General features: G+C 38.5%; 1 protein-coding gene across 1 annotated transcript; it reads right to left on the reverse strand.

Moving 5' to 3' along the window:
- Positions 1-11,913: 11,913 nt before the first annotated feature.
- LOC136882261 (forkhead box protein O) lies at positions 11,914-13,278 on the reverse strand. Its single transcript, XM_067154812.2, has one exon. The coding sequence runs from the start codon at positions 12,640-12,642 to the stop codon at positions 12,232-12,234; it is 411 nt and encodes a 136-aa protein (XP_067010913.1). The 5' UTR covers positions 12,643-13,278; the 3' UTR covers positions 11,914-12,231.
- Between the last annotated feature and the right edge of the window lie 1,388 nt (positions 13,279-14,666).

Genomic DNA, 14,666 nt, shown 5'->3' on the forward strand with positions numbered 1-14,666 from the left:
AGACCGGACAAAAATTGACTACAGTGGCCCAATGCGGCCGTAAAAGCGCAATAATAATAATAATAATAATAATAATAATAATAATAATAATAATAATAATAATAATAATAGCCTAATAATAATAATAATAATAATAATAAGGGCCAAGTCAATGAATATTGAATTTATCACGACCGCATTGTAATCGAAACCGACTTTCAACCTATTAGGTCGTGTTACGTACATTCGGTACGTGTTGAAGAGATGTTAAGTACAGAACTGGCGACTTAAACGCACACTACGGTGTGATGGCAGTTGTGCCAGACCTGTAGCTTAGATCTAGATCCTTTCCAATAGAACAAAGATGGCCTAGGCCACCATAGCTTAATTGGTAGAGCAACCGACGCGAAATCGGGAGGTTGTGGGTTCGGGTCCCACTGGTGTCTGGTTGGCCATTTTTGTTCTGTACTTAACATCTCTTCAACACGCACTGAATGTACGTAACACGACCTAATAGGTTGAAAGTTGGTTTCGAGTAAGATGCGTTGTTTACTCCTTACTTTTTACATGTGTGACGTAAACCTAGGCTGTTTTATCCATTGCCAGCGTGGACCAAAGACTTGGGAATCCAGATTAAAAATACACACTACTCTAAAAAAAAGACAAATGTTATTTGCTTTACGTCGCACCGACACAGATAGGTCTTATGGTGACGATGGGATGGGAAAGGCCTACGAGTGGGAAGGAAGCGGCCGTGGCCTTAATTAAAGTACAGCCTGGTGTGAACATGGGAAACCACGGAAAACCATCTTCAGGACTGCCGATGGTGGAGTTCGAACCCACTATCTCGCGGATGCAAGCTCACAGCTGCGCGCCTCTAACCGCACGGCTCCTCGCCCGGTAAAAGACAAATGACTACGCCAGTAAATAAATTATGTCGTGTTACTTAATTTGTGTTATATGTTTAATTTACTTGATAAATATATCAAGTTGTATCTTTAATTAGCATTATAAGTATGATTTCAATACAGTATTTTAAAAAGCGTGTAGAGGCGCGCGGCTGTGAGCTTGCATCCGGGAGATAGTAGGTTCGAATCCCACTATCGGCAGCCCTGAAAATGGTTTTCCGTGGTTTCCCATTTTCACACCAGGCAAATGCTGGGGCTGTACCTTAATTAAGGCCACGGCCGCTTCCTTCCAATTCCTAGGCCTTTCCTATCCCATCGTCGCCATAAGACCTATCTGTGTCGGTGCGACGTAAAGCCCCTAGCAAAAAAAAACCATCTAATTTCATTTTGTATTTTCCGTGCTGTAGGTACCTATCGTAAATTGGAAGGAGTATTAAGAATTACATAGAATGTACAATCCAAACACAGCCTTCTTGATTTTAACGCGCATGAATGTGGCAAATTATCTATGTTCTAGCTACGTAGTGGGTTATAACAGGCCAGAAGCAACCGACAATGGCTGAATACGTCCTTCACAAGCTTCGCCAGCACACGTCTGGCACGAGGCCCATTTAGCTGCCAATTGTAAATACAGCACGTTGTGTTTTCATTTGAACCAGACCATCCCTTTCACTAGGGAAACTAAACGGTGAGCTCTAAATCGCCCCCATTTATTTACAGTTTATGGTATATGGAAATAAGAAATAATATTTGATATGGATATAAACAGCCTCCGTGGCTCAGACGGCAGCGCGTCGGCCTCTCACCGCTGGATACCGTGGTTCAAATCCCGGTCACTCCATGTGAGATTTGTGCTGGGCAAAGCGGAGGCGGGACAGGTTTTTCTCCGGGTACTCCGGTTTTCCCTGTCATCCTTCATTCCAGCAACACTCTCCATTATCATTTCATAGCATTTATCCTCATTAATAAAACACCTTGGGAGTGGCGACCCCATTGTAATAACAGCCTATATATGTCTCATTCATCACATCCCTGACCCGGTCAATGACTCGAAAACAGGTTGTAGGTTTTCATTTTTCATTGATATAAATGTACAGAAAACGACGCACGTAATGTTCCTTTATAAAATACAGTAACTACAGCTTAAATTAAACACTAGCACAGTTTTGAGGACGTTGAAGAGAAGTGTGCAGCTGAACTGAAGTAGTTTCCAAGCTTTGTTATTCAAATCCGAACATTCACACACACACAATCCACATAATTCGAGGCCGACCGTGCCATAGTTTCTTGGACATTTTGAGTTATAACGAAGATATGGTATAACAGTATAATTAGTGCGCCTTTTCAGCACTGTAGAGGTGGTGTCTCAGGATCTCGATGGAACCACGGAGGACAAGTCACTGTTTCGGGGATGAACTTCACTGGAAGCTGGAAGAGTTTCCACGAGGCGGCAAGGTGACGCGGTATGGTACCATAAGCTCCGACCACTATACCTATTATTTCAATTTCCTGAAGATGGTATTTAGATTTGTAGTAAGGAATAGTGGGTTCGTATTTCTTAATCTTTTCTAGATTGAGCTCCTCTGGCTGACGGCTATGGTGCTCAAACCTGACAGTCGGATCTAAATGAATCGCTGAGAACTGCTCGACTTGCCTATGAACAGCACTGCAAGAATAGTTACCACCACCATACGCGGGTGATACGTACGCATCCCGAGATCTCATTTGTTTGGACCAACATAATTTAAATAATCCATATTACCGCTATATTTCTATATGATAAAACATTCTGTATCCTGATATGCTTTACTTTGTTCACTGTGGCAACCCGTTATTGCAGCAAGTCGTTCAAGTTGTTCAATAAATACATAAAGGCTCTAATGTCCATTCTCTGCGAACTGCCATTTATGACCAGTCCATGTATCTCCTCATGTTGATTAAAGTACCGCTCAGATATCCGGCACTGTTTATCTAGGAACCTTGTGCGTGAACTGAAGATTTTCACTAAACTTTTGCACATAAATAACAGAATCATTATGTAGTTACTGTACCGAAAGTGTAATTTTTACGCTTTCTTTCAAGATGACATAAACATTTTTAAACCTAAACCATATCCTATTAAATTCACACTGTCAATCTCCCTAAGCCTGCATCTAGCAATACGTTTCAAGTGCGGGTGCTAGCTGCACCTTAGTTTTGTGGATAATAAATTCAAAGTTGTTTTTTTTTTTTTTTTTTTTTTTTTTTTGCTAGGGGCTTTACGTCGCACCGACACAGATAGGTCTTATGGCGACGATGGGATAGGACAGGCCTAGGAGTTGGAAGGAAGCGGCCGTGGCCTTAATTAAGGTACAGACCCAGCATTTGCCTGGTGTGAAAATGGGAAACCACGGAAAACCATCTTCAGGGCTGCCGATAGTGGGATTCGAACCGACTATCTCCCGGATGTAAGCTCACAGCAATTCAAAGTTTATACTAATAATAATAATAATAATAATAATAATAATAATAATAATAATAATAATCTTCACAACGTCTACTCAACACATACAGAGAAGATATCCAAGTACACAGATCTGGTCACAGAAATAAAAGAAACTCATTCCAGTAGTGATTGGATGTAATGGTATTATACCAAAGACAACTACACAGAAGCAATGAAGCACTTAATCCCCACCCTCTCACTTACAGAGAATTACGAAAAGCAGCAATCCTGGCCACTTGCCATATAGTAAGGAAGTTTACTGCCATGAACCATCCACCATATAGAGAGGACTAATAAAAATCGTCTGCTAATAATTTTGACTATTTATGCATAGTAAATATCATGTAAACATCTGTCAAATGTATTTGTCAATATTGTAAATACATACCGGTATGTATGGAGCATATGTTCGTACGTACTAAACAGCACTTCTTCCATCTACATTGTACCGAAGAAGCACATAAACCCAATTGTAAAATTGTGAATTATATAATAATAATAATAATAATAATAATAATAATAATAATACCGGCTCAAATGCGACAGCTTCACGTCGACAGATTTCCTGGCACGTAAAAGAACTCGTGTGGGGAAAAAAGTCTAACACCTCAGCGTCTACAACCGAAAAAGTAAGGTAGTTAGATGGACGTAAAAAAAAAATATATTATTATCATCATCAACTTACAAACTTGAACTCTGAATGCTAAAGAGCGTTATCTCAACAACAGAATTTTATCACACCGTTTGTCCTGCTTCAAGTTCAACAGCCTACGGATGCTACTTTCAAGAGGCGACGTTGCAGGGAATAACGTCCTATCTAAAGAACATTATTGCTAAATTTATGTAAATAAAAACTGAAGAGACTCTTGTATGGAAGACTCAGGTTTTTTACTAACTCTTAAATACACATTTGAACAATACATTTTTATTTTCAATAAACTTGCGTAGTTCTATTACATTAGGAGAGTGACACTGCCGTCTAAGTAGCTCATACGGTAAAGCGCCTGCTTCCTGAGCTCAAGTAGGCAGCTTCGATCCCGATTCAGTCCTGTGGTATTCGAGGGTGCTCAAATACGTTAAATTTACCAGCAAATAGAACTCCAGTGGGACAAAATTCCCTCACCTCGGCATCTGTGAAAAAACGTGAAAGTAGACGGTATGGCGCAAAACAAATAACATTATTATAAAAATCCGCTTTCTCTGCCATCTGATAAGACTAAAACGTAACGTCGTAACTGAAGCGCGGGCAGCCTAAACAGCCGTACATCAAAATACTCATATATGGCACATGAGACCATATTATTATTACTGCAAGTGTTTTAATGTCGCACCATCACAGGTTTTTGACGACGATGGAATAGGAAAGGGATAGGACTGGCAAGAAAGAGACAGTGAGATTAATTAAGGTAGGCCTAAAATGTTATTGGCTTTACGTCCCACTAACTACTTTTACGATTTTCGGAGACGCCGAGGTGCCGGAATTTTGTCCTGTCGGAGTTCTTTTACGCGCCAGTAAATCTACCCACATGAGGCTGATGTATTTGAGCACCTTCAAACACCACCGGACTGAGCCAGGATCGAACCTGCAAAGCTGCTAAGTCTGAGCTACTCAGCCCGGCTAAGGTAGGCCTAGAGCCCTTGGTGTGAAAATGGGAAACCACAGAAAACCATCTTCAGTTCCGAACGGCCGACGGTAGGATTCGAATCCAATATCTCCCGCAATACGAACGACGTAGCCAACTTGTCCGGTGTTGTTGTTATTATTATTATTAAATCATCTTGGGAGTGGCGACCCCATTGTAATAACAGCCTATATATGTTTCATTCATTACATCCCTGATCCGGTCAGTGACTGGAAAACAGGTTGTAGGTTTTCATTATTATTATTATTATTATTATTATTATTATTATTATTATTATTATTATTCAATAGGCATTTTTAATTGTGATTTCAGTTTAGTAGTTTTTAAACTGCTTTAACATAACTTATATATCTGAGAATTTAAACTGGATTGCTTCGGTAGATACAGATACACTACATTGGAAATGACAAATATTGATCAAAGTAATGCAATAAAAAGATTTGCACGATCATATATTGCAATTTAGGTAACCATACTTGTTAAGCCAATGTTAGAAGTGTGAAGAAAGCATTTTTCTCCAGAAATTAGTGGGAAATTAGTCTTTCTCTCGATTAGTTTCAGAAATAGAGAGGTTTCAACACAAATATATAAAACATCGTCTGTATTTAAATACGTTACGGGAATGTAAAGACAAACATGTTCCTAACAAGAGATATGCTGGTTTGATTACGAAATTATCTATGGGATGAAAAAAATACAGACAATAATCTAATTTGGCGCCCCAACTATCCTTAAAACTAACACGACACAACACAAAACAAAAACTAAAACAGTAAAAATTTGCAGTGTGAACTACGTAAATAAAATTAAGATAGTGATGACATGTTTGCCAGATTTTTTGTAGGCTGTTCCATTTTACAAGGACAGTAACAAGATAAGGAAACACGCACGACCTCTGATCTGAAATCGCTACAGTTCAAGACAATATTGGGTGTGACAGTCAGGAGATTCTATGGAAGACAAACCTGAGTTCTTATTAAAAAAATTCATTTTTTAAATATGAAATATTTCAGAGCAGTATGTATGTATTTATTATTCGACTATACATGTCCAGGATATAAACAAAAGCAATGAAAAGATTGCATCCAAGGGAATTCTGTCGCGGAGAATCAAGAAATCGACTACGTCAGGTGTTTTCATCCGTCAAACGAATATTTTTAAGTAATAATATAGGAAGTATTTATAAGATATTCTGATTTATTTTCTGAAGAAAACCTTTGACAAGAGCTTCATCTTTTGTCTAGTGATCCTTGATTTATTTACAGTAATATTCCACTAAATGTGATATACGAGAAGTTGCAAATATTAAAATTATTTTCTAAAGTTAAAGAAACGCATATAGTATATAGGCCTAACATTTGTTCCCCAAGAAAATACATGTTTTAAACATAAGACTGTAGGCTACTGAAAACAAGCAGGATGTCTTACCGCATCATTCTAACAATCAGCTAAGACGCCTGGTAACTAATTTTAGAAAATATAAAAAAATACTGTAAGTGAAAAAATTTAAAAAATATTCGGAAACGACAGAGAGTTGTTTTAATTCTTAAGCGTATGGCTTTTAGCGCTAGTAGTGCCCGTAGACATTTTCTGCTCCATAATTCCGTAACAGCTTTTCCCGGTAGGCCTACACTCCACCTGGCCGGGCTGAGTGCTTCAGACGGTTAAGGCGCTGGCCTTCTAACCCCAACTTGGCAGGTTCGATCCCGGCTTAGTCCGGTGGTATTTGAAGGTGCTCAAATACGACAGCCTCGTGTCGGTAGATTTACTGGCACGTAAAAGAACTCCTGTGGGACTAAATTCCGGCACCTCGGCGTCTCCGAAGACCGTAAAAGTAGTTAGTGGGACGTAAAGCAAAAATTATTATTATTATTATTATTATTATTATTATTATTTTATTTACACTCCACCTGCAGCGACAGAGTAAGTAAGTCACAAAATCACTGTCCTCCATCAACACAGTCGTAAATACCAGAAAAACTAGCCAAATCGGCAATCCTCAAACATTATGAAGAATTATTCTACGTGTATATTTTGACCGCAGAGTCTCTGTTCCCGCGACTTAGATATCGTAAACTTATGTATAGTTTAAAACCAGACATTTCGTTTACGAGCATCCAATATTTTCCATGTAACAGGAAAATGGAACTTTCATAACTAATAATAATAATAATAATAATAATAATAATACACAAACACTCACATGACATTAGAAAACGCAGGTTAAGTTTCTATGGACATATTAAAAAGGATGCATCCAGACAGACAAAACAATCAGCTAAATTCTACGAAAACAGGAAGAAAGCCAAAAGAGACACAATGAAATGGATTGGAAAAATCAAAACTGATTTGAAACAAACAGGAATTACACCAGCAAATGTCTAAAACCGGGTAATCTTCAGAAAAAAAATTAACAAATGACAAGTAGATCAAGAGGAAAAACCAAAGAAGAAAGGAGCAACCTTGTCTGAAGACAAGAAAGGAAGCCCACGGTAAAAGAATGAAAGAAATATGGGCATAAAGGAAGGCAAATGCACTCCTCTTAAGTACTTTACGTAGTCCTGATGCGCTTATTCGCATATAATAATAATAATAATAATAATAATAATAATAATAATACCGGGCGAGTTGACCGTGGGGTTACGGGCGCGCAGCTGTGAGCTTGCATCCGGGAGATAGTGGGTTCGAACCCCACTACCGGCAGCCTTGAAGATGTTTTCCCGTGGTTTCCGATTTTCACACCGGGCAAATTAATTAAGGCCACGGCCGCTTCCTTCCCACTCCTAACCCTATTCTATCCCGTCGTCGCCACAAGACCTATCTGTGTCGGTGCGACGTAAAATAAATTGCAAATAATAACAAAGAAAATTCTACGAAAAAAATTATGGGTAAGTTAAATTTCATCAAATATATTTCTAACCATTTACACTGTGCTTACAGGAAAGAAAGAAAGAAAGAAAGAAAGAACAACATATATGTGAAAGATAGCGACAGTAACGGAAAGAGTACAAGAAAATCGTAACTGGGGTGAATTACAGTTAGCTGAGAAATATTTTACTTAATTACAATTACAAATTACTTTTTCAACGAGTAATCAGTAAACTTTACAGTTATTTTACAGAATGTTAGTCTTAAGGAAATCACTGACATATTTCTGCATTTTTTTTTAAAGTTTGCAAGCAAAAAAGATATTTCTTCATTTGGTGTAGGCTATGTGTGTTTTTTAACTTAGTGACATAAGTGGCTATCATCACTAGATAAGACTAAATATGACACTTTGTAAATTTCGAAAGATCGTTTTCCATCATTTTTATTTTAGTTACCGGGCGAGTTGGCCGTGCGCGTAGAGGCGCGCGGCTGTGAGCTTGCATCCGGGAGATAGTAGGTTCGAATCCCACTATCGGCAGCCCTGAAGATGGTTTTCCGTGGTTTCCCATTTTCACACCAGGCAAATGCTGGGGCTGTACCTTAATTAAGGCTACGGCCGCTTCCTTCCAACTCCTAGGCCTTTCCTATCCCATCGTCGCCATAAGACCTATCTGTGTCGGTGCGACGTAAAGCCCCTAGCAAAAAAAAAATATTTTAGTTAATGACTTTTGGTTTTCCGAATACCGAGCTCGATAGCTGCAGTCGCTTAAGTGCGGCCAGTATCCAGTATTCGGGAGATAGTAGGTTCGAACCCCACTATCGGCAGCCCTGAAGATGATTTTTCGTGGTTTCCTATTTTCACACCAGGAAAATGCTGGGACTGTACCTTAATTAAGGCCACGGCCGCTTCCTTCCCACTCCTAGCCCTTTCCTGTCTCATCGTCGCCATAAGACCTATCTGTGTCGGTGCGACGTAAAGCAACTAGCAAAAAAAAAAAAGTTTTCCGAATAATTTGCGATTTACTTTGCAAATAAATTAATTGGTTCTCAAGATTCTCATCGCTATGCCCCGACGTCTTTGGGAGAACGAACGTCCTTGTGTTTACTGAAGAAAAGACGCCCAGGCTACCTGTGTTTAATTTTAACAACGTCGTTCATACCTTTGGAAGTACCTCATCAAGAAATTGTGAAGTTACTGCTTCTGCTGTAATAGAACTGAAAAAAAATAATCTTCATGATAATGTTTTTCCCCGTTTCTGCTTTCATGCGATATACTGTATATCAGTTACTAGAATGTAACAATTACAATTCTATTTCAAGAAGTAAATTACAAGTAAAAAGTAACGATTTCAAGTAAAAGTTACTAAGAATGTAATCGTTACAAGTACTTCGATTACTTTTATCAATTAATTCCAAACTCTGTATAGCGACCATAGCGACACGAAGATCCCCAAAAATATATTCACAGAATTTCAAAAGGCATACGTATGTTTTCATCGTGATCCTCAATTTAAGAATTAAAACATCCCCAGTAAACGGATAAAGATTTATTTCACGTCACATTAACAAAAAACACAGAGGGATTAGGAAAAAAACTGTTTCTGGAAGCATAAAGAAACATTCAGAACTAAAGGTTTCGAAAAGAAAAGCGTAACTTTCAGTAACAGTAGAAGGGACAATGACATGTTCCAGTAACATGTGAGAGAAAGAAATATTTAACTTCCCCATCAAATGTTTTTTTTTTAAATTTCAAAAGACGTGCGTACGTTTACATCGTAATCCTCAATTTAATCATTAAAAAACAACCCATTTAAATGCATAAAGATTTGTTTCACGTCACATTAACTAAAAACACAGAGGGATTAGGAAAAAATCTGTTTCTGGAAGCATAAAGAAACAGAAGGCTTAGAGAGAAAAAAGCGTAACTTTTAGTAACAGCAAAAGGGACGATGACAAGTTCCAATAATATGTGAAAGAAAAAATATTTAACTTCTCCATCAAATGTTTTCGTAGAATTATTATTATTATTATTATTATTATTATTATTAATGAAAGTTCCATTTTCCTGTTACATAGAAAATATTTGATGACTCGTTAAACTAAATGTCAGGTTTTAAACTATGTTACGCTTGCATGTAAGTTTACAATATCTAAGTCGAACATTTTCATAGATGATTTTCTTATAAGTTCGGTGTTCAGTGAAATTGAATATGTCTAGTATCATGAACAGAGACTCTACGCTAATATTTAAGAAAAAAAATGTAAACCGTAGTTTGGTAGGCTGATGTCAATTTCACTAATATAACTTCAAAAATTTTATGCTGGAACGAAATTAAGCATACGATACTTAGTGCGTTCAAGAAGTCTTCTTTGTCATAGACAACCTCTGCTTAAGCAACTTAACAAGCGGTAACATGTCAGCACACGACAGCGAAGAAAATAGAGCCATGCGCTAATGACAATCGTAAACTAGAAGAGGTAGCCATTTCTCATCAGATATAAATACGACTGCGGTTATGATGTAATAAACGGAAGCATGCCCAAGCACTGCCGTTCTTAAAGAACACGCGGACCCCGTTCTCAATCCGCGAACGTGGGAAGCTTGCAATACAAGTATATGGAATATTCGTCGTAATAAAAGCACTGTACTTCGATTGCTTGTTGAAATTGTACTCTTTACCATAATTTCAGTCGCAGCTACGTTAATAATTTTACATATATAGAGAATATATAAACACCACGCGAGTAATAAAAATAATTAACTACGAAATATGTAGTACGAACCAGGCAAACAGATAACTTTTTTTTAAAGCGTGTATGTGGTATTTGTGTCAATCTGTTTAGGCTTTCAAGGATTTCTATGATATGTTCTTTTCTATTTATCGAACGTGAATCCGAGCGGTGTCCGAGTTTGCGCGCCTCTTGTAATATTTTTACCAACTTTTCCACGCCCTCATAACCTAAAACTTTTAACACACACACAACTTAACATCATATTACATGTCGTAATAATTTTCCAAAATCTTAGTAAATTAAAGAATACCGACAGTAATCTTGTCTGGCAAATATATTCGATTTTGACGGACTAGACTAAGGTTTTAGTAATATTCTACGATAAGTTACCAAATAGTTTATACCACTTTCTAGTTTGGAAATTCAAATAACAGCAAGCAAATTTCTTACATTTGGCTAATAGCCTATTCAAAAATTTCTTGTTTTATCGAGCTGATTACGAAAGAGAGCACAATATTCTTTCAGATGATTGCAATTTTATAATTTGTTCTAAGAATCTCATATGCGTTTTAGATAGGGCCACCGAAGAATGATATAGTGTAAAAGAAACAAAGTTACGGCATTATTTGAATACGCTCCTAATTTCACAAGAAGTGAACGGACTGGCTGAATCATGGAATATTTTATATAAAATCTCCATTACATCGACTGAAAATGAAAGCGAATACAGATATTATTTCTGAGGACTTTAGATTTTCGATAGAGATAAAATTCTTCATTCTTTCCAACACTTTGAAACTCCCTTAACTATGCTATTTAGTCGTTATATTTATACAGAGCTGTAATATTACTGAAAGGTATCAATCATAATTTAAGAATCCTCTTTACGATATATATATATTCAGAAAGAGTCTTCAACAACTGCCGTACGGTAACGTCGCTGGTAAGTACCACCTAAAATACTTATACTGAAGAATCTGTACTTAAAAATTAGTCGTACGTAACGTTTGAAGAACTTATACACTAAGCTACTGATAGGTTATTAAAAGAAAAAGAAAAAATTCATCGATGTCAGACGAGAAGTTCGAAGTCTTGTGTGAACGTTAAATAGGTTACCGACTAAAGGTTAAAGTTTATTTACTATAACATTAATAATAAATGTACGTCGTTAATCTAGAATGTGGACATACATTTGAATAGTAAGTGATATCACACTTTTTTCGCCCAGACTTTTCCACTCCTATTACGTACTTAGAACGAAGAGGCCAAGATCGGCCAGCATTCGTTTAATTCCGGAGATAAACATACAACTGAAAGAGGACGACGTAGAAAAAGAAATTAATAACAGCTTTACTAATAAAGAACAGCATTTAAAACGGAATACAATATTAAACTATGTGCAGGTGGTTTACAAATCTTGCGGCCTTCAGCAATACACGAATATTAGCAACAACAGAAAGAGTTGGTATATCAAGTAAACATACAAGCAGTAAAAAAGAATGATGATGTCTCGCCTGTCAGAATACAAAATCATCTCATCCCAAACCGATTTTTAGAACAAAAACACGGACATCACAGCGCGATTGCCATGAAGTCGAATGCAATACGAATTAAGCTAACTTACCTTCCATCCTGCTGAGCTATTACTGTCTCCTTTATCCTTGAAATAGGGGACGTTCTGCACCATCCATTCGTAAATCTGCGAAAGGGTGAGTCGTTTCTCCGGTGCCGAAGTGATGGCTTGTGTTATAAGATCAGCATACGAAAGGTTACCCCACGCGTTTCGTCGACTGGAGTTCTTCTTCGCGGTAGCTGCTGCGGTGGGCAATTGTATTCCTCCGGCTAAAGTTCCGTCAGGTCCTAAACACGTCGGACCTCCGAGGACTACACCGCCAGGGCATTTAATACCTGGTTCTTCTTTAATTTCGACAAAATTATCGGGCCTTGGTAAGGGCCACGTGTTGGATCTCGCTCGTTGTTGAGGCTCGAAGCCTGCTTCTAGCTCGGACAGAGGCGGTTCCATCATAGTCACTTTGTAAAAAAAGTACTAACAACAACAATGACACCTGTGGAGAATATTAATTTGTATCTCACTAGTTGAATTACACGCTGTCGCTAATTAGGTGTCAAATATCCTTTAATAATTCAGCGTACACTAGATAAATATCCACCGAATTCACTTCATAAATTTATTTGCCATTAAAATATCACTTTGATTGTAGTGTCACAGTCAAAATATTTTAAAATTGTTTACTTCGGTGCCGCAACTTCATTCGGCAATTTCACTCAAGAAATGTATCAGTTAAAATCACTTCAATTACAGTGTCACAGTTCACAAATATTAAAATAGTTTACTACGGGGCATTGTTGAAACATTTTGCAAAGTGTCACCACTTCATTCACAACACAAACTGTTCACAGCTAATTTTTCGGTTTTAAAATACTGCTTCTTAATGTCAGAACGCAACAACAAATTATTTTATTATTTAATTTAAAATCTATAACACTTATATAACCACAAACATTAACTCTTCTTCATAATGAACGCAGTCACGATGCCAAGATTAGCACACACGCGGGAAATTACGACGCAGTTCGTTCCGAACATGCAAGGCAGAGCGACACAACACCTCCTAACTACAACGATTCCCCACACCTTCTGTAACGCAACAAACTCGGCGCCTTGGCTGGCCAAGCACGAGGCATTGCGGGTAGGAGGGGCAGAGAAGGGCCGGTGACGTCACGGAATCAACTCTTTCTTTTTTCTTTCTGCGCAAACGTGTGGCGCGAGAGGCGGGAGACATAACAACACATATCAAGTAGTAACAAAAATGTCCGCTCGATACCGCTAATGGCAAGGGGCAGTAGGCATCCAAGGTCGATAGCTAAACATAAATCATAAGAGCGCCATTTTATGTCTATGAAACTGAAGACCACTGTTTGTAAGTGATAATTATAGGAGAAATGTGAGGTAGCTTTCAGGGCAACCTACTGACTTAACCCTGACATGCGAGGGACGAACTTGGAGACTACATATTAGCGAAAGTATGGCGATCTGGGATTTAAACCACAGACGAAAACACAGCGATCACAGCCTACAGTGGTTAATTCAGTTATTCGTCAGTGGCGTGAGGTACTTTTAAGACTGGTTATTCAATACAGTTTGCCAGAAAACACTTTCATCAGCTTATCCCAGATATTCGATTTTGGACGGGCATTAAGGCCTAATATGCCCTTCCTGACACCACGTAATTTCTGAGATGAAAATCTCAACCCAGGCTCGACAGAGATTTGAACCTCAGCCTTTCGGTTGGAAAGCCAGCAGCTAAGCTAATCTCTCCCCCCCCCCCACCCCCCAGAAAAATTTTACTATTATTATTATGATCACCTTACTCATTGTCTGGAGGTCTTCGGTCAGAGGGTCCTGGGTACGATTAATTCTTCTGACTCGGGGACTGAGAGTTTGTGTTTGTTCCAACACTTTCCTCTTCATATTCAGACTGCACACTACACTACCAGCCGTTCCAGAAACACGCAATAGTGATTACATCCCTTCATACAGAGATGTCGTCAGAAAGGGCATCCGGGCGTAAAACAGGGCCAAATCCACATTTGCGACACAGTTCGCACACGCGACCCCACAGATGAGGGAAAAGCGGTGGATTATTATTATTATTATTATTATTATTATTATTATTATTATTATTTCCGCCTCTGTGGTGTAGTGGTTAGAGTGATTAGCTGCCACACCTGGAGGCCAGGGTTCGATTCCCGGCTCAGCCACGAAATTTGAAAAGTGGTAGGAGGGCTGAAACGGGGTCCACTAAGCCTCGGGAGGTCACCTGAGTAGGAGGGGTGGGGTCGATTCCCTCCTCAGCGATCCTTGAAGTGGTTTCCCGTGGTTTCCCACTTATCCATGCAAATGCCAGGATGGTACATAACTTAAGGCCACGGCCGCTTCATTTCTTTTTTCCTTGTCTATCACTTCCAATCTTCCCTTTCTCCCACAAGGCCCCTGTTCAACATAGCAGGTGAGGGCACCTGGGCAAG

The sequence above is a fragment of the Anabrus simplex genome, chromosome 10, assembly GCF_040414725.1.
Source record: "Anabrus simplex isolate iqAnaSimp1 chromosome 10, ASM4041472v1, whole genome shotgun sequence".
Lineage (NCBI taxonomy): Eukaryota > Metazoa > Arthropoda > Insecta > Orthoptera > Tettigoniidae > Anabrus > Anabrus simplex.